We start from the raw sequence: 19759 nt of genomic DNA, 5'->3' as shown, positions 1-19759 counted from the left end.
TTATTACGGTGTATCCATATAAATGGCCCACCCTGTAGATGACGGCTGGATTTTGGAGGCTAACAGAGACCTCCAGGGGGCAGCATTACTTCTGTGAGAATGCTTTTATGAGGTGAAACGCCGAAGAAAAAGGGGACTACATGTCCCAGTGTAGTTTGCGGCCCACGCGGAGGGGTTCCATCTGTGTCGACCTTGGGCTTTGACGTTTAAAACATGGCGAATAAGGAGCCGAATGTAAGTGTTTGAAATGTGACTGGTTTTGAATGAAGACAGCATGATCTTTGTTGTTGTGCGACATGTTTATCTGGCACTAATGTGACTGGTGACGAGGCCAAGTTAGCATGCTCCATCAGATTGAGCAGCTTTGCTAATTTCGTTGTAGTTCACTAATAGCTCGGTTAGCAGCGACAACTGCTGTATGTGATCTAGTAGGCTTTACACGATACAGGTGAGGGCAGGAGATAGTGGGACAGGGCGACCTTTCGCTGTGAGGCAGATGTTTCACACTGTAGGCAATATCATGAGATTACATGTAGCTGACCTTCTGTTAGTAGAGTAACCTGAACTGGGCTATCCGGCAAGCTACTGTTAGACCTTGTTTCTGCTTAAGGATAGCGGGTTTCTTCTCTACTACCACATATGGTTTTCAAGCATTCATCGTTTTTCTTAACTACCTAAACATGCCAATGCCAGCTAACTGTGGGCGGAAGGCAGTGATCCACCGTGGACAGGTCCCACATACATCACAGAGCTAACACAGACACAGCCAATATTCATGTCCACATCCATGTGTATGAAAAACCCGGCTGGCATGCATGTGTTTAGGCTGTGGGAGGAGAACATGCGGACTCCACGCACAGAGCCTTAAGTTCAAATCCACAACCTTGGTGCTGTGAGGTGATGGTGCTAACCACTGCACCATCATAGCTCCATCAGCTAAATGATAAATCAGAAAAATTAAGCTTTACACCTGACATAAGCATAAACCGCACCAAGATACTGATTGTATTTTTGTTGTTGCACTCTCGCCACCACATACAAACACAAACTGCAGCGGTTAATCCAGCACCTGAGGGATCTGGCTGGTCGGATGTCCTCATCTGGTGGCAGAGGAGCCGGATTAGGAGTGAAACTGCTTCTTGGAGCTGGTGCATTGGCATATGGCATTAAAGAAGCCACCTACACAGGTAAACACAGATGTGGGATTTTTACACCATGCTTTAAATTTGTGGCAGCCTGGGTAATGCTATGGTGATTTACAGAAATAGATCCGAAGACCTGTTTAGAAACTTTAATGATGAATTTTGTTAATAACATGCTGTGTACTAGAACTGTACTACTGTACTTATTGATCGAGTTAAAGATGGTGACAAGGCAAGGTTTCACAACTTCAGTCATGCTAATATAGTGTGTGTGTGTGTGTGTGTGTGTGTGTGTGTGAGAGCAGTAGAGGGTGGTCACAGAGCCATCATCTTCAACAGGATCGGAGGGGTGCAGATGGACACAGTTCTGGCTGAAGGGCTACATTTCAGGTAGAGTTACAGCTAGTGTCAAGATAAATTTTAGATAAATTTATGTGAATCTATTAATGATACAGATTTTGCACTCAGCACGATTAAATGAAATCTCCCTGAATATTCCCCGAGAAACTGACTCTTAGTTCATTAAAAAAACAACTTTTTACTATTATTTTTGTGAGTCATTTTGCCTGATGACACCCAAAGCAGTTTCCAAACCACTTTTATGTTTGTTTGAGAGGTACATGATTAGGCAGAGTGAAGGATTCTGTGTGTGCAACTTACGTACACAGATGTCCTTGTATGCAGTCCTCCAAAAAACCAACAGCTCGTAGCCCAGCAGCATTTGCTATGCATAGGTTAAATGCTGATTGATTGACAAGTGTACCTGAAAAGAAACGGACACCAGCTTTGACTGTAAAGGGGAGAAGTGCAGGAAAAAATGTGAAGAAGATGAGAAGCACACTCGGTTTACTTTAGCGCTTTAGGTTTGGACTTTGCTCTTCTTGGCTGGTTCTAGAGATTTTTGATGCTGCCCCCTGGTGACAGTAAATAGTTAGAGCATGTGACTACAAAGCTCTGTGTAGGCTCATGGCCCAGCTGTACTGATGCCTTTAGATCTTTGGTTTAAAGAACTACAAGAAAACCATCGGCTTTAGTACTGCCGTAGTGCAGGAGATGAGCCACAGCCAAACATGGCGGAAACTGTGTGGGTGGCCACAAATCGGCATGTGTTGGGTCCTATGGTATGTGTGTTGTTTTTCAGCCTCAGCCACTCATCTAATAATATAATATAATATAATATAATATAATAAAGACATGAAATGGGCTGTGAGCTCTGTGGTGAGGTCAAGACATTACCTTTAAAAAAAGATTATGAATTAAGAATATTAAAGGTGATCACAGCACATGATATCTAAGTCATTTATAACTTAAATGTGAGTATGCTTCGAAATCTTGATCAGCTTTGCTATGACTTTCAAATCTTTTGTAGGATCCCTTGGTTCCAGTACCCTATCATCTACGATATCAGAGCTAAACCCAGAAAAATCTCCTCTTTGACTGGAAGCAAAGGTAACAAACATGGGGGGCTTTCTCACTCTCTCTCTGTCACACACTCTCTATCTCGATTCTTTATTTGTTATTTGTAATAGTGATCTAGCTCGTGCTTGAGACAGCTGCTGATGAATGTATCGATGTGCCAGTATAATAACTGAGGCGAAAGATTTGTTTTAAGTTCAGAGTTACAAAGGCGAATATAACAAAACTTGTTGGAGAGGTGGCAAAGAAACCATTCAGTCATTTTTGGTGCGTGCATGTTTGTTTGTAGATCTGCAGATGGTGAATATTGGAGTGCGGGTGTTGTCCAGACCCATGGCATCCAACTTGCCAGCCATGTACCAACGGCTGGGGAAGGACTACGATGAGAGAGTCCTCCCGTCTATTGTTAACGAGATCCTAAAGTCTGTGGTAGCAAAGTTCAATGCCTCCCAGCTCATCACACAGAGAGCACAGGTACTGCAGCACCTTCGCACTGCTGGGGGGATTCATGTTTTTCCTGTTGGCCAGTTACTGTAATCAGCATTGATAAGTTGATCCAGAACAGTAAATATAATATTCAGCTGATTCGACTGTAGATTCAGTCGTTCCACTAAGCTGACACACAGTGCAGATCATACTTGTGTTGGTGTGTCTCGTTTAGGTGTCTCTGCTGGTGCGCAGGGAGCTATTTGAAAGGGCCAAAGACTTCAACATCATTCTCGATGATGTCGCCATTACTGAGCTGAGTTTCAGCAACCAATACACTGCTGCTGTGGAAGCTAAGCAAGTTGGTAAGGCTCAGTATACCACAGTGTTATCAAACAGTGAATCAGACTGCTCCAGTCTGTCATTAGCATCACTGGAGCAACAAACAGCGAAAATGCTGTTGCCATAGTTTTCATTATTGTCTCTGAAGTAAATGTGGCTGCTTGGGTTGCATTGACCACGCCTGTTGTCTTGTGTTTAGCTCAGCAAGAGGCCCAGAGGGCCCAGTTCTATGTGGAGAAAGCCAAACAAGATCAGCGACAGAAGATCATCCAGGCTGAAGGAGAGGCTGAAGCTGCTAAAATGGTAAGCAGACACTGACGTGGTCTCGGTGCAGTGTTAGCAGCAGTTATTACTGCACAACAAAATGCTGTTTTTCTGAGAAGCTGTTACATGTCAGCCAAGAAATAAAGTTGTTCTCTATTATGGGAGTGCAAACTGGAAGTAGGGATGTTGTACCTGAAACCTCTACGGTTTCACACATGTATGTAACCCGAGTCAGACAGCAAAACAAGTGCTGAGAATGAACTGTGAGAAACGTAAATATCCATAGAGAACAATTAAAAGTAATCATTCTCTACCTTTCTTGTCATATTGTATGAATGTCGTTAATAATCTAAACACAAACTGTTTCCTTCAGCTCGGCCAAGCAGTGACTAAGAATCCTGGTTACCTGAAGCTGAGGAGAATCCGAGCGGCACAGAACATTGCTAAGACGGTCAGTACGCTCCTCCATTGCCCGTGGCTTCGTTTCTGTTTTGTCTTGACACTCAGTAAAATCCCAGAAATGTGTGCTCTGGCTTTTGAGTAATCAGCAGAATTCCTCCCCGAGGTGAAAATGTAGACTTTAACTCCCAACATTGGGAGGTGACTAATAATTGCTGTGTCTGCTTCCAGGTGGCATCGTCTCAGAACAAGGTGTATCTTAATGCTGACAGTTTGGTCCTAAACCTACAAGACCAGGCACTTTTTAACAAGTAGGTTTACCCACAGTCTCTGTCCCTCACAAACACACAAATGTCTGCATCGCTTCATTGTTTCATTTTATTACTCGGACCATGCACAGATTACCAGTTTTGTACCAGATTTCGCTGTCAGCTAATTTCCATCTGCATCACTTCAAAGGACGCTGCATCCTCTTTTAGTTTCCACTTGTCTTGACTGTGAACGATCGGAGGCTGAAGCTCAACTCCCACGTTCAGTTTTGTTGGCATCTGCACACAATCAGCAGACTGCACATGGCTCAGTAGTTACAAAGCGAAACAACACTTTACATTTCAGTGAGTAAAGCAGCCAGATCCCTGTGAACCTCCGTCTTAATCTTCATCACTTTAACAGAAAGTATAAACAGTGTTTCTTTTCCTGTAAAATATCCTGCTGGCATCAACATAAATTCAATTGCAACATTATTGCCTTCACTAAATTCACTTTTATTAGTTTATAAAACAAAGCACAGTCTTTACTTTTTAGCTCATCCAGCTGAAGGACTCGTGGATTTGTGCCATGTTGAGGCGTCCAGTGTCCATCTGTCCACAGTTCAGCTGCTGCTCTTCGTAGAGTCTTTTTCACATTTTAGCAAAACTTGCAGGTGACGATCACCTAATGGTTTCCCCCACAAACTGTGCTCAAAGTTGCTTTACGGGCGGTGACCTACGAATGATGAGGGAGCCGGATGAGCTTTTACATTATTAAACTTCTGGTCTTTACTTTTCAAAAACAAACCGTTCTAAACAAAAACCCCTCAAACACACCTCTCCACCAAAGCATGGCACTTTTTACCCCATCAGCTGTGAAAGGCTATTGTGGTCACCAGTTTTGAAAATAGAAATTAGTTACTAATTACTGATTACTTCTCCAAGAGAGTAATCCTATTACTTTACTCATGACTTATTTTCAAAAGTACAGTGCATGGTCGTACTCTATATTATCCATCGTTGATCTTCACACGTCGCACGCTCGTACGTCATTGTCATGAGACACTCTCACAAACAAAATCGCGGTTTAGTAACGCAGCGTGCTTATGAGGAAGAAACGGTAATCTAATTACCGTATTTCCCGGACTACAGAGCGCACCTGAATATTAGCCGCACAAGCTAAAATCAGGTGAAAATCCTGTTTTGTACATACATTAGCTGCACCTGACTAAAAGCCGCAGGTGTTTCAATGTTGACTTATCATATGTAAGAGAATATGCACAAAGCGAATTGTCAGGAAAGAGATGGCTGTTTGGAGACACACCCCTTTTATTAATATTTTGAAAAACAAGTTATGGGTACATATTTGCACAACTTTTTAGGTATACGTACAAGTAGCGGTAATTACAAGTACGAAACATGTACTGTGCTTCATAAACGAGTAACAAATGTGGTACCTAACAATAACCTACAGCACACCAGAACAATAGATTCGGCCTACCTTTTAGGCTCAGGTGCAGTGACACGGCTTTAACAAGAAGAAAAGTCAGTCATTCACCACCATCTTTCTCTTCTTCCTGCGCACTAAAACCACCTAAGTCCTCTTCTCCAGTGTCGGATACGAACAGGCTCAGGATGGCTTCGTCATCCACTCTCAGCTTCTCTCCTTTGTTGTCAGTGTCAGAGTCGAACACCCTCAGAAGGGCCGTGGCGGTGTCCTCTCCATCATGCAGCAGTCCAGCCCTTCGAAATCCGTTAGTGATCGTGGATGTTTTCACACTTTTCCACACTGTCAGATTCCACCGGTGGAGTTGAGCATAACTTGCTTTTCGCAAGTTTATCGCCGTTCGTCATCCACGCCTCCCGCTGAACGCGTAGCGCTACTTTGAAGTTTGTTTTTCGCACTACTTGTACGGCACTACGTTGCCTGGCGGATGGACATGTGACCAACACACCACTCTTGAACCCAGATACTGTGTGTCTGATCACATGCCCTTCCGCCAGGCAACGTAGTGCCGTACAACAGCGGAACAAACAAAACAAATCGTCTTACGATATGACAAAAATCATGGACGATCCATAGAAAAGCTGCACCTGACTACAAGCCGCAGGGTTCAAAGCTTGTGCAAAAAGTAGCGGCTTATAGCCCGACAATTACGGTACCTTTTTGCAATAGTAATCCCTTACTCTACTCGCTACTTGAAATAAGTAATTGGATTACAGTAATGTTACTGCCCATCCCTGGTCGTAACCCAGGCAGGTGGGCAGCATGCACACTGAAGTTTGTAAATGCAATAACACACAATGACCTTGAACTCAGTTCGAGTCAACTTGACGAGCGGTCAGGACTGGCAGCAGTCATTAGTTTTATATAGTACCAAATAAAAACACAAACTACTTCCTCTGGAAAATGTATGAACACTCTTCAGTCTCTATTTTGTCCACAACACATAAGCAAGAAAACAGCTAACGGGCTTCACATCTGCATCGTATCTGAAACTCGTGCCTTTATTTTTGTAAATACAGATTTAGTTCAACTAAATTTAATAAGTGAAATGTTTAATATTTATTGCCTGTTCATCGCTAAAGGATCTGGTCTCTGCTCTGTGTTGCACTTTTCTTCTGACTCAGCTTTTTCAACAAGGTTGTTAAATTCCATTTCTACGTTTTACCACTGAGTTTATTTCCACTCCTGATAACATGAAATTTGAACGGTGTTGTGCTCGACAGCAGAGTTGTGACTCTGAGTTTAACTGTGTGTAACAGTGTACGCTAATGTGGTGTTCCCTTGTTTTTCAGTTTGACAGTGGGTGCAAAGAAGTGATGAAGAGGACGCGAGCTCTTGCTTTGTGCTACTGGAAAAATCAACGTACATGACTGGAAACTTGATTTCTTTATGGTTTTACTTGTTTTAATTCTCTCATGTGTCGGAGTGACTTTCATCAATGAGTTGTGTAGTGATACATAAAGGGGACGTTATTAAAATCCACATTGAATACGTCTAACAGATTTGTTGATGAAAAGATCAAAATCCAGTTTTACCAGAGACTTTTGTGTTGAAGGATTTATGCAACAGTACATATGGATACTTAAGAAGATCAGAGACTTCTGTCAGGAGGAGCTCATTGGCCTAAAACGTCTCCAAGCCGCTTGTCTAGTTTGGCTGGCGATGTTCGTTTTACATGTTTTATCAATAAATGTTCCTGTTTCCTCTTACAGCTATGACATGAGAATGTTAGCTCCATTTACACATGTGTGTGAGTTCATAATACAGCCACTGCTGCTAGCAGACCATCTTATGCATTAATAAAGTTTATTAGGAAAAGTTCTCATTTCTATTAGTTACACCGCTCTACTAACCAGCTGTCAAAGGTTAACTGCAGGGTTAAGACAGAGAGGCAGACAACCGCTCATGCTCATAGTCACACCTGTGGCCAATTTAGGATTGCCAGAAAACGCAACTCATGCATGTGATGGGGCTGTGAGAGGAAGTCAGAGAGAACCTACACAAGTGCTGGGACAACATGCAGGCTCCACAGATTTGACTACAACTGTTAAAGACAAGGAAAGTAAAGGAAAATGCAATATCAAACAGCCTACTGGAAGGTTTGTTGTAGGACAGCTTAATACGTAATATAATTGTATATACCAAAATACCCAAATGCCAACAGGCTGTCTAGCTAGCGTTGGCTCCAGCCCGACCGCGACAATGAGAAGTGGAAAAGTTCAATGGATGGATGTCTCCTGTGGTATTACTGACTGTTACTAGTTGGGACAGCTGGAGGCACTACACCAGTGCAGGATCTGGTGTGTTCTATGGATCTGTGTCAGCCTGCTGTGTGTGATTCCTGAGTCAGGTTTATGGCGTTTTGCCCTGACATCGCATGTGATGAAGGTGGGAGTATGCCCACCAGAGACCAGCAGTTTGCACATAGATCCAATCTGGAAATAGGTGACGCAATCATATACATGCTGCAGAGAGCATACTGCTTTCTAGATGTGCTCCAGAAGAAGGTTAAGATTGCATTCACTGACCTTTCTTAAAGCTACTTTCTCCTTTCAGGTTTCCCATATAAAGCTAGAGCAGCAAGCGCTTCTGTCCATTTGGCCTCTTTAGAGTTTTGGTTTCAATCTTGAGAATGGTGTTTCTTTACTTTCTAGTAAGAGTGAGGTTTTGTTGTGGCCTTGGAGACCTTGACATTGAACCGCTTCCTTTTTCTGCTCCGATTTATTTTAATGGTGGAAGTTAATCGTGAATAAATTCCTACGATTTATTTGGAGGCTTAATCTGTGGTTTGCCCTGCTGGCACTTTTTAACTTCATGTGTCCTCCAGACTTTGCAGTAGAGGGAGTTATGGCAGCTTGGTTTAGTGCAAGGTAATTTCAGATGCAGCTTTTTAAAGAGCTCAACAACCATCACCATAAAGTACATCTGTGCAGTTTGTCACAAGTGTGTCTGCTAGCTCATGGACAGCTGCTCTATTTCCCAGTGATTGAGAAAAATGACACTGAGATGGAGGAAGCTGTAAGATGAATTATTTTCAAAGGTAAGGGCTGCTCAGGAAGTGAAACTTTATCATTTGAAAAAGCAAATTTTACATATAATGTTCTAATTTATTTTAGTTTATATTTGGATATTAGATCTATAAACAATGTGTTGCTGAATTGTTTTGTGGAAAAAAACATTCAAAACTTAAGTTTGTGCTATTGAAAGTTTGCATGAAAAAAAAACAACGTTTTGCAGGCTAAGCTAGTTTGCAGCACTGTGGTGAAGTTTTTCAGTGATGCTGTTAACAGGGTGTGTTGCTCCTGTTGGGTTACATCAGGTGCTTTTTAGGATGTTTAAGGTAATGTGCTAAACTCTAAATCTTACACTAGCTTTATGCTAACTGGGATTGGAAATCAACCATGTGGCTCCTGTAACATCAGCTTCGTGCTCGACCCTCAAAGACCAGTGAATGTCAGTGAAAGAAAGAAGCTTTAGATTTCATTATGGCTTTGCTTTTTTCATTCAAAGGAAAAATCCATCCTTATGCTTCACAGTTGTGGGGCGGTTGATTCAACAGGCACAGCTGAAGTTGCTGACTCTCAGTAAGTTAACTGTGTTCAAAGCAGTTAGGTCAGTCCAGCTCCACTTTACACTGCAGCTCCACTCTGGGTTTCCCTGCAGCCTCTGCGGCGCCTCACTTCTCCCTCCCTCCCATGTTTGTCTCATCCGCCATTTCAAATAGGATTACAGCAATCCTGTGATGGTGGAAGAGGGAGAGGAGATTTGAGGAAGGAAGTAGAAATGTATCTGAAAATAGGGGCTGGAATTGTGAAGCAGTGATTAATGCATGCGCTACTAGTTATGAGTAAAACTTTAACATCAGTGCAGTCAGCCAATGTAAATGTGTTAGTAGCAAATGCAGAACACTGATACCCGTTTGTTACCTTTCAAATTCAAAGTACAATTATATGCAGTAAATAAATAAATAAAAAATATACACAGCCATCCTGTCTGGATCAAAGCTAATTTAAAATGGACTGAGGAAAAGTGGAAAACTGCTCTAAAGTCAGGAGAATAAAAATGTTTATTTCTATTTGGAAAACAGAATGGCTTTTTAGTAGAAAGGTCCAGGTGCTGAACTGGCATGTCTGTAGTGCAAACCTTTGAACAACTGAAAAAGGCCAATGGAGAGCAGGGACTGCTGAACAGCTGCAGTGCTCTGAAAGATGAGAATGGGAAAATATTCCCTCCCAAAGCCCAGCAGCTGCTCTCCTCAGGTCTGGGCTGGAACGAAAACTATTTTTAAACAAATATCTCAACTTTCTACTCCTTACATTTTCAAAACAGGCTCATTACTTTTACCAATTTGTGGAACAGCAACACATAAAAGTTAGTCCTGTTTGTGTATGAATCATCAGGGGATGTCGCATAAAAGATGAGAGAGTCAGAACTGTGTTTTCAAAGTCAGGAAGTCAGGTGTTAAAGTGGGACTGTGTTTTGTTTTTTTTAACCCCTAGTAGAAGACGAGCGAGCATAAAGGGAGTCACGTTTTTTAACCATCAGGTAATTTTAAATGCAACATTTCTATCAGCAAACGGCAAAGCACCCACCCACCACTTTAATCACACTCAAGATCTTGTTCTGGCATATGACATAGAAACTGAACATTTAACAGTGTTTCCTGAAAACCCTCTTTGGTCTGATCATTTCCTAATAACATGTGAATTTACAAGAATGGATCACACAGCAGTGGGGAGTAGAGTTCATCACAGATGTCTTTCTCAAAGCGCTTTAACTCAGTTTAAGAATATATTTCAGCCACAGTTATCTTCTTCAATGCCTTGTACCAACACTACCTGAACACTACTCCAACAGAGGTTGATTATCTTGTTAATAATTTTACGTATGACACTGGATACTGTAGCTCCTGTGAACAATAGAGCTTTAAAATCAGAAGTACCTGACTCCCTGGCAGCTAAATCGTAAGCTGGAGAGAAAATGGCGTATCACAAATGTAGAAGATCATTTAGAAACACTTTGCTGCTTTATAAGAAAGTCCTTCGCAAAGCCAGAACATCTTACTATTCATCACTGATTGAAGAAAATAAGAACAACCCTAAGTTTCTCTTCATCGCTGTAGCCAGAGCGCTGTTGAGACAAACATCCTTTTAACATAAACTTGTAATGACTTCATGAACTTCTTCCCAGATATCATTTTCACCATTACCCTCCTAAGACCTGAACTCTTTCATGGCATGCATTTTTAATTTCTCTTTGCTGTTTGGGCTGATTGGGACCTGATGAATGCAAAAACAAAGAATTACTTGATTTTAGTTTCTGAGAAAAATGAGATCCACATATGAAGACATTCGTTTAAAACGTCGATAGAACAGTGGCAGCATAATGTCCTCATGAGTGGATATCAGGCCCTTGTAGAGCAAAATTTAGTATTTTGTTCTAGACAACCCAAAATGTGATGTCCACATATGTGGACGTCAGGTCCTAAGAGGTTAGAGACAAAATTACTCATAACCATCTCACAGACATAAAATTATGTACAGCTACTTTCAGTAGCGTTGATATTCATTTAGACTGTTTTCCTCCAGTTGATCTGAGTCAACTTCAGTAATTACGTCCTCCAAACCATCAATGTGTCTTTCAGACCCCATTCATACAAGACTGCTCATAAAAGTCCTACCATTAATGAAGTTTCAGTCCTAAATATGATCAGCCTATCTATAATAATTGTCTATGTACCACAGACCATGAAAGGTGGCAATATTTAAACCATTACTTAAAAAGCTCCAAGCTTCTTTTTATCTCAAAAATCGTTGAAAGAGTGATTTTCAAACAGCTGACTGATCATCTGCAGAGGAATTGTCATGGTCCTGGGTGTGGTGACCCAGTGTTCATGTCTTTTTGAGTTTTGTTAATATTCCTTGGTTTTGTGTCAGTCATTGTTTTGGTTCTCTTTATTGTTTTTGTGCTTATGTTATAGTTTTTAGTCTTTAGGTTTCTGACTCCGTGTTCCAGGTGCCCTCTCTGTCTCTCCAAATCAGTCATGCCCTCCTGTTCCCAGCATTAAGGTTGTGTGTCTTCGTCCACGTCTGACTATTTGTTGTGCTTCCTGTTTTATTTTGATAGTCCTTGTCCTATGTTCAGGTCACGTCATGTATACCAAGTGTAAGATGCAGACAAGCCCTGCACAATTCAAGAAAAAAACTAGAGACCAGACAGAATCAGAGCTAAAAAACCCTCCTGCGTTATTTTTCTTCTTGAAAGCAGAGTTGGTTTTTATTGACATATTTGAATTATTATACATCACAGTGTGCCACGCTCTCTCTGCTGATGTGAGAAAATGGAGCTCACCCACCAGTCTTGGTCTTTCTCGCTTTCTGTTATCTATATGACAGTAATCATTGTATATTATTTATATAATATGTATTTGATGAAGCTTTCCAAAGGCTCATTAATAAGACAAAAGTATTTCTTATGTGATTTCTTGGTTAATCGATGGATTACTCTATAGCCCTAATTAAAATCAAACATTAATTACTCTGAAAGAAACATCAATTGCATCCTCCTTCATACCACCCACTGGTTAGAATGCTTGGTACTATTGTTTTCTCTATTTACATGATTGTGACTTGGAGGGGCACTCAGGTGGTCATTAGAAAAGGGTAGGTTGTGGCAGTAAAGACCAGCAACAATGATTTGTTGGTATTTAAAATGATCCAAGAAAACATTGCCCATATTATTATTTTTATATTGTCAACAGCAGCCAGACTGTTGATACAGGCCAGGTTGGCCCTATGGGCTGTTCAAGCCAACTTCTGAGCCAAGCATCTGCAGTCTCAGCAGAGATGGAGATCGACCTCATTGGTTCTTCCAGGATTGCTGTGCCCACTGCAACCATCTGATCGCTCATATTTGGAATTTCTTCTCCACCTCCAAGACCTCTGGGATGTCTCTGATGAAAAGTGACACAGACGATATAAAAAGACAAAAGAATTTAACCGTGTGTTAAGGATCTCTCCTTTTGTTACATACTGGTTCATAGTTTGCTCTGTAATGTGTTCAAACATTACCTAACTTTAATTTAAAAGTACGAAACGCGTTATTTCAGGTTCTTTCATTTGAGTTCTGAGGCCTGAGAGCAGCTCAGAAACAGCCCGTCCACCTGCTTCCGATTCGCTCCTGTCTTTGTCTGCTGCCCGACAGCGCGCACACTTTCATAAGCGGCTCTGCGTGATTGGCAGCTCTGTCAGCCACTCACATAGCGCAAAGCGTCAGTTTTACGTTTACTCCGGTTTGCTAACCAATCAGTACAAGTGTTAAACATTCAAGACGCAATACGGACTCCAAGACTCGCCATGTTGGTGAGGGAAGCCCCCGAAGCCCTCTGTGGGATTTTTAATACAAGCTATCCTGATTACAGGACGGATTCAATCAGTGTAGCGTTCTTCTTCACTTTGTAGTTCCAGTATTAACGTCTTACTAGGATTATTGAATATTCCTTTAATAGTAAAGAACTTACTACGCATTATGAAAATGTTATTAGGCAAAAAAAAAAATGCAGCCCTGTCCACAGAGAATATTTTCATATTAATATGTTCACACTTTCTCCTCCTTTGGATCCATAACGCCTTTCCAATCCTGCCACCAAGCTTCCGTCCTCCCTCCTCTCCCTCCTCTCTATATCTCGCTACCTTGTCCAGCCTTTCTCTTTCCCATTCTTATACAGAAGTACTATAACTGGGAACAAATAGAAAGACAATAGAAGCAATAGTCAGTTACGAAAAAAACGAACATAAAATGCGATCTTGGCACATCTTGGCACGTAGGCTAAGCATATATAACAACCACTACACATACAATTGATACATTTGATACAATTGATACATGTAGTACTGAGAGAAACTGATTGCATTATTCCTTTAAAAAAAGTCAAAGAAAATCTTATTGCATGTTCACTTCCGAAGGATAATAATAATAATGATAATAATAATAATAATAATAATAATAATAGTAGTAGTGTAATATAGCATGATGACAGCTTTTTAACTGACACTGGAAATACTTTAGTACTTTTACTGAAGTAAAATCTAGGTGCCTGCCCATTATGCTGTTGGGGTATTTTACCTCAGCATCGCTTCTTTCAATACGCGTAATTAGGCGATGCTTCTTACACAACTGAACAGCAGATGTATGACAGTAAAATGGTCTGTATAGTAAAGCGTCGAAATTCTAATATAATTATATAAATCTACACATTTGCACTCCATTGACATGTCCTCAGGGACTCAATGGCTCCCGGCGCTACCGGGCCCTCTGAACGGGTGAAGTGTCTTGCCCAAGGACACAATGACCGAGACTGCCAAGCCGGGGCTCGAACCGGCAACCTTCCGATTACAAGGCGAACTCCCAACTCTTGAGCCACGATCGCCCCATATCGTAGTATGAAGTATAAAGTGCAGGCTCTAGCTTGTGAAATTGTTCAAGTTAAACATGCACTGTGTGTGTGTGCAACACAGCATGTGTGAGATTTATAGTGTATCAATGTCAGGACCCACACACTCACAAGGAGGGCTGGGTATTGTTTTCCCCTCGCCAATAGTAGGCTGGACATTGTCAAAGCCAAACCACCAATCACAGTTCGCTTCTGGACACCCTTCTCCGCCCACTGCTCTATAAAGAAGGGAGCTCCAGTTGGCGGACAAGCAGCTGACAGCGCAACGATTATCTTAACACAGCAGCTGGAATAATTACAATACGTTCATTTTTATTTTTTGCTATATTCTGACTGGATATTAATAATTTCCTTTTATATATCTAATATGGCAGACAGCCAGGTGGAAAGCAGCGGAGAACTGAGCACCAAGGTAAGGACAATAGAAGGAGACAGGGCACGATGCTTTTTCTAACTGTAACATGTTACTAATTTTTCTATTTTAAGCACAGTGCGTATGAAAAAGAAGACTACCAGTTTTCTAGATGATATTCATTATGACCTGCTTGTATGCACGAAATTCTAATATAAATCTACACATTTGTCATCCATTGACATATGTACTGAAGGATCGGAGCTAATGGATGAAGAATAAAGACGGGCTTATTAAGGTACTAGTTTTGGCACAGGGAACATTTCTAAGCTTCCTCGGTGGGCAGCTTAATACCGCCTCCCAGTTTCATTTAGAGTCAGACATGCAGAGATTGTAGGATGCCTGTCTGTCATTTCACAAACTACATATACGGCCGCTGTACTCGTCAATGCAGGTGTGTGTTCTGTGAGGGCTGTCCCGATCTGTCGCCAAACTCTCGGATAGTTGAGGGAACTGAACCGGCTGAGGCGCGCAGAACTGTTACTTTTACTGTTTGGGGAACGTTTAGAAGTCGAAGCAGTGACCGAAAGCAAATAAAGACCTTCAGGGATGGAGGTAGAATAGCAGAGTGGGTTATCTCCCGCCCGGTACCGAGTGTTTCCATTCACGACCGTGGGACTATCACAGAGCCACATCTAGTCTTGTTAAACTACTGTTCTGGTTTTGGTTTAACATAGTAAATATCGGCTTCATTGTTAGTGCTTCTGATACGTATTCGTGTAATCATTCACAAAAGCAAATGGTAGTTCCGCTGCGGTGAAACGGCGTGGACACGCATGTTTCTAACTGTCCAGCTCTGTGTTGTCTGTAACTCCAGTGACGCGATCGAGCAATAATCTGAGTTTATGCATGTGGAGCTCCACCTCACTGCTACTGTGGCCCTCAGCGGAGCTGGGAGCGCGCACGCTCCTGTGTTTCTCACCAGTGTCGTCACGGTGGAGGCAGGCTGCTGTGCCCGACCCTCGGGCCTCTCTTCTTCTTTAACCGAGTTTTCTTTAATGTCTCAGTTTCCTCGCGCCTCGTGTACCCGCTGGTACTGTAGTACTGAGTGATGCCGAGGGGACGCTGGTGATTTCTGCTCAGTTTGTTTCCGAGCAGCTCCATTTCAAACAAAGGCTGACAGCGAGCGACGAGGCGCAGGGTGTTCTACAGGTACACGCTAATTCAAACAGCTGGCGCGCGAGCCGTGCCCGTGAAGCTGTGCATGTCTGTCTACAAGCCGACTCGCGCGCTCCACGAGTGGTGGAAGCCTTCCTTTCGTCTAACCAGGTGCCATTCTAGGTTCAAACTCTTAGGGGGGCTCAGCTCCCAATCATAATGTGCTGTTCATAATATGCTCTTTGCAAATGTAATCAGCCCTTCTTACATCAGCAGACCTCAGGTCAATTGAATAATCATTACACCTTCAAAAGCAGCCTAATTAGTTGGATAACCTAGTGTAGTGTCTAAGAATAATTCAGAGTAAGTAGAAATTTCAGTCTAATCCACTCGTTTTAATGTGGAGCCTTTAGTTATCAAACCCAAGGCAAAGGCTCAGTGTTTTAAGACCTATTTATGGCAATCAGATAAGATGAGAGACATGGAGATTATTTCAGTCTCTTAATAACCACACAGAGGCAGTCCAACAACTCATCAAGCACTTAAACTAGCACACAGACACTGGAAAACCACTCCAAAGACCTGGAGTGGCAGGGTGCAAACGCGCGTTTTATTATGCAAACTCAGCACAGAGCATCATGTACCCCAATTTCACGAGTGAAGAATAGATTTGTAGTCCTGTTCAGCCATGTTTAGAAGGAATCCTGTGAAATGCTGCATTCATGTAAATATGCTCTGTTTAGAGCGTGCTACTGGAAAGCAGAGTGAGCGTCCATGAAAGGCACCGAAAACTACTTTGTTAAAAATAACTTTTGTTTTTCCAGCCAACTGCAACTTAAAGCGTCGAAGCACTGTGTTTGTAAACGATAACTGGCATCCCATTTCCACAGAGGTGAGGACAGGAGGGAAAAACCCGAGAGGTTTTGCGCTCATACTGACAAAAATATTCACTTTGAGTATTTGTTTTCTATTTGTTTTAGGCATAGATAAATACTGATGATGCGGTAATTAGTCTTTTGTCTAATCTTTTGTTTTGTGGTGATGAGAGGCTTTCTCTGTGGTGTTTCCTTATTATTTTGAGGAAAGCTGAAATGTGGAGATCACGGTTGTTGTTTTCAAGGCAAACTGCCATGGCTGCCATACCCTCTGTGTAGGTGACTTAATGAAATTGTACTTCAGATACTTCATTATCTGACAGTTTGTATCACTATTGGAATTTTGTATAAAGTCACCCAGCTGTACAGCTAAAAAGTAATAAATTTTTGATTTGCTTTTTCTCATTGCTTTTTTATTCCTAGTATTTTTGTTGTTGTTTGTTTTTTGTTTCTACACAAAAACAAAGAACTATATTGAGAACATGCATCTTAGGTCATACAAATGCCTACTAAACCAGTTAAAACCATGTGAAATGGTCATTTTATTTTGTTTTAATTCATCATGGCATGACTTTGCAGAGAAATTGCAAAAGGCAGTCTTCCTTCAGTGGAAGGATAAGATGATGTGGTTTAAAAATGCCATGTGGCTGCTTTCCTCCTCCACTTTCATGGCATGTATGGTTTTTTTTTCTGGACTATGATGAGCAAACCTGGATGCAGCTGGAGAAGCTTCAGCTTAAGTGGTTATTGTTGGCATTACTGTGATTCTTATAGGAGGTGCGCTGATTTGGTGAGTAAATTTACTTTTTCTGCCTTCTTGCAGTGTCAGGTTTATAAACTTGCTAGCCAGTGTTAGCCTAGCCTTGTAGCATGCCGCCGCCTCTTGGCTTCTGTTGGTTAAAAAAACATAAACCCTGCAGCTTTGACTTTTTCGTTTACATTTCTCTCAGTGAAACTAACTGTTGTTGATTCGAAATTGGAAAAGTGAGCTTATAAATCATTAGATAAGAGACGAGACGTTTTCGCAGCTCTTAGCAGCGTTGTCATGTTTTCACCTCACACAAACTGTTAGGTGGCAAAAGCACAATAATTTACAAGCATGTATTCGAACTCCTGCATTTGTTTTAATGCTTTATGGCTACATCTGCGGCATCTGTGAATGTCAAATCTAGCCATTCTTTATCAACATAAACAAACTGCTTTTACATTTAACTAGCAACATTTCTGCTTAGTTACATTTTTTAAAAAGTAGTCTTAATACCATTACTTTTTACTAAAAACTGTATTCGTATACAAGTTTTGTTGTGAAAGTCAAATTTAAGACATCCAGAAACATTTTGGGGTAGCCTGTGTTAGATATAAACACAGCCACAAGTTTTATCTGGTCATCTTGCTTATTAGAAACTGTAACAAGAAACTTTAACAAGTAACAACTTTAACAACATTAAGTTCTATGTTGTAAACAACAGAACTTTATGTTGTAAGTTATCTATGGTTGCACAGCCATTAGGCATCTAATCTGCTTCTGAATAATTTGCTGGTTTTTATTCTTGTTTTCTTTCTTTCTTTTTTCTTTTTACTTTGTCAGAGATTTCTCAGAGAGTTTGCAGAATTGTCGTTAGACTGAAAGAGTTTAGTGATTGCCCACATTACACTGAACTCTTGCAAGTCTAGAAAAGGAGCTGTTGGACAGACATCAGTTGAGTGGTAAGTATTTTTTGTTTTCCAGTAGATTAGTAATATTCAGTGTCATCTATATTAATCATGCTAAATGTTTAATCATACTTTAGACCAACCTGTTTTACTCCTCTAATTTATTCTTTGGCTTTGGGAAATTGTTTCTTTACCAAGCTTTTCGTGCTTTCTGTTATTAGTCCTCAGATATGACTGCATTATGCTGTTGTCCTCAGACGCATTAAAGCAGGACTTTGTGTACATTTCAAGACATGCTGTGTAAGTAAATACAAACAACAGTTTGGGCTGCATTTCTTGAAAGATTACATCTCACAAACTTAGTTTAGAGGTACCACAATGTCTGTACACTATATAGTGAAGTCTGAACATTTGAGCTATCAACTCCACTGAGTTGGATCAGGTGGTGGGGGAGGATGCTGGACAGACCTGTCACACCCAAGCATATAGGCTGCACATGGGATGCCTGCCAGAAGCCCCAGTTCAGGAGATTTTAATATCCCAGTTCAACAGTTTCCAAGGGAGGGTGGGGACATTGAGTCAAAATGGACAATGTTCTGCACCTCCATAGCTGATGCTGCTGCAGCAAGGAGCTGCGGCCGGTAGGTGGTTGGTGCCTGTCGTGGTGGTAATCTCAGAAGGGAGGCATCAAGCTGAAGGAGGAGTCCTACCAGTCTTGGTTAGCCAGGTGGTGGCCTCCGCCTCGCAATGGAGCAGTTCACAGCTGAGTGTGAAGTGGCGGGAATGAGAATCAGCACCTCCAGATCTGTGGCCATGGTCCTCAGCTGGAAAAGGGTGGAGCGTCCACTCTGGCTAAAGGACGAGTTGCTGCCCCAAATGGAAGAGTTTAGGTATCGTGGGGTCTTGTTCACAAATGAGCAGAGAGAAGAACAAAAGATTGGCAGGTGGATTGGGGCCACAGCTGCAATCATCCTCAGAGTAGAGCTGCTACTCCTCCACATCGAAAGGAGCCAGTCGAGGTGGTTTGGGCGTGTCCCACCAGGAGGAGGCCCCAGAGCAGACCCAGGACATGCGGTCTGGGGGTTCTCTGCTTAGGCCCCTGCCCCCGCGACCCAGCTGTGGATAAGTGGAAGAAAATGGATGGATGGCATAATTGGTTATATCAAATTGACAGCATTTTTTGAAAACAGTGTAATAATGTAACTTGATTGTCTAAAATGCAGAAAAAATGTTTTAAGAGCAAATATAACTTGGTGTTCTAAAGAATGGGCAGCGCGGTGATTAGTTCGATTCCGCCACCTGGCCAGGGCCTTTCTGTGTGGAGTTTGCATGGTTGTGTTGGCGTGGGTTCTCTTCAGGTACTCCGGACTATCCCACGACCAAAGACATGTGGTTAGGTCAATTGTTCATTCGAAAGTGCAAGTGGGTGTGAATCAGAGTGTAAATGGTTGCCTGTCTCATGTGTTGTGACAGACTGGCAACATGTCCAGGGTGTACCCTGCCTCTTCCCTTATGGTAGCTGGGA

The 19759-nt window shown here is 41.8% G+C and overlaps 2 protein-coding genes across 4 annotated transcripts in view; both read left to right on the top strand.

The window, feature by feature from the left end:
• Window positions 1–71: 71 nt before the first annotated feature.
• Window positions 72–7829, top strand: LOC102202690 (prohibitin-2-like). Its single transcript, XM_005734257.1, has 10 exons — window positions 72–234; window positions 1055–1187; window positions 1448–1532; window positions 2512–2591; window positions 2848–3032; window positions 3220–3349; window positions 3526–3629; window positions 3964–4041; window positions 4221–4300; window positions 7037–7829. The coding sequence occupies exons 1-10, from the start codon at window positions 214–216 to the stop codon at window positions 7059–7061; spliced, it is 921 nt and encodes a 306-aa protein (XP_005734314.1). The 5' UTR covers window positions 72–213; the 3' UTR covers window positions 7062–7829.
• A 6586-nt stretch (window positions 7830–14415) lies between these two features.
• The window catches only part of ptmaa (prothymosin alpha a), a 10982-nt gene continuing 5638 nt past the window's right edge, over window positions 14416–19759 (top strand). Inside the window, exons 1-4 of one of the 3 annotated variants that reach the window (XM_013911176.1) lie at window positions 17005–17371; window positions 18170–18288; window positions 18456–18534; window positions 19163–19165. In XM_013911176.1, the coding sequence (XP_013766630.1) occupies window positions 18476–18534; window positions 19163–19165 (62 nt within the window). In that variant the 5' untranslated portion in view covers window positions 17005–17371; window positions 18170–18288; window positions 18456–18475. Of the gene's footprint in view, window positions 14609–17004; window positions 18289–18455; window positions 18535–19162; window positions 19166–19759 lie in introns of those variants that run through there. The other 2 variants (XM_013911175.1, XM_013911177.1) reach the window with 2 other exon arrangements.

This window comes from Pundamilia nyererei, unplaced genomic scaffold (genome assembly GCF_000239375.1).
Source record: "Pundamilia nyererei isolate P.nyererei 1_Seehausen unplaced genomic scaffold, PunNye1.0 scaffold00057, whole genome shotgun sequence".
In the NCBI taxonomy this organism is placed as follows: Eukaryota; Metazoa; Chordata; class Actinopteri; order Cichliformes; family Cichlidae; genus Pundamilia; species Pundamilia nyererei.
This window is presented reverse-complemented; position numbering and strand designations above follow the sequence as displayed.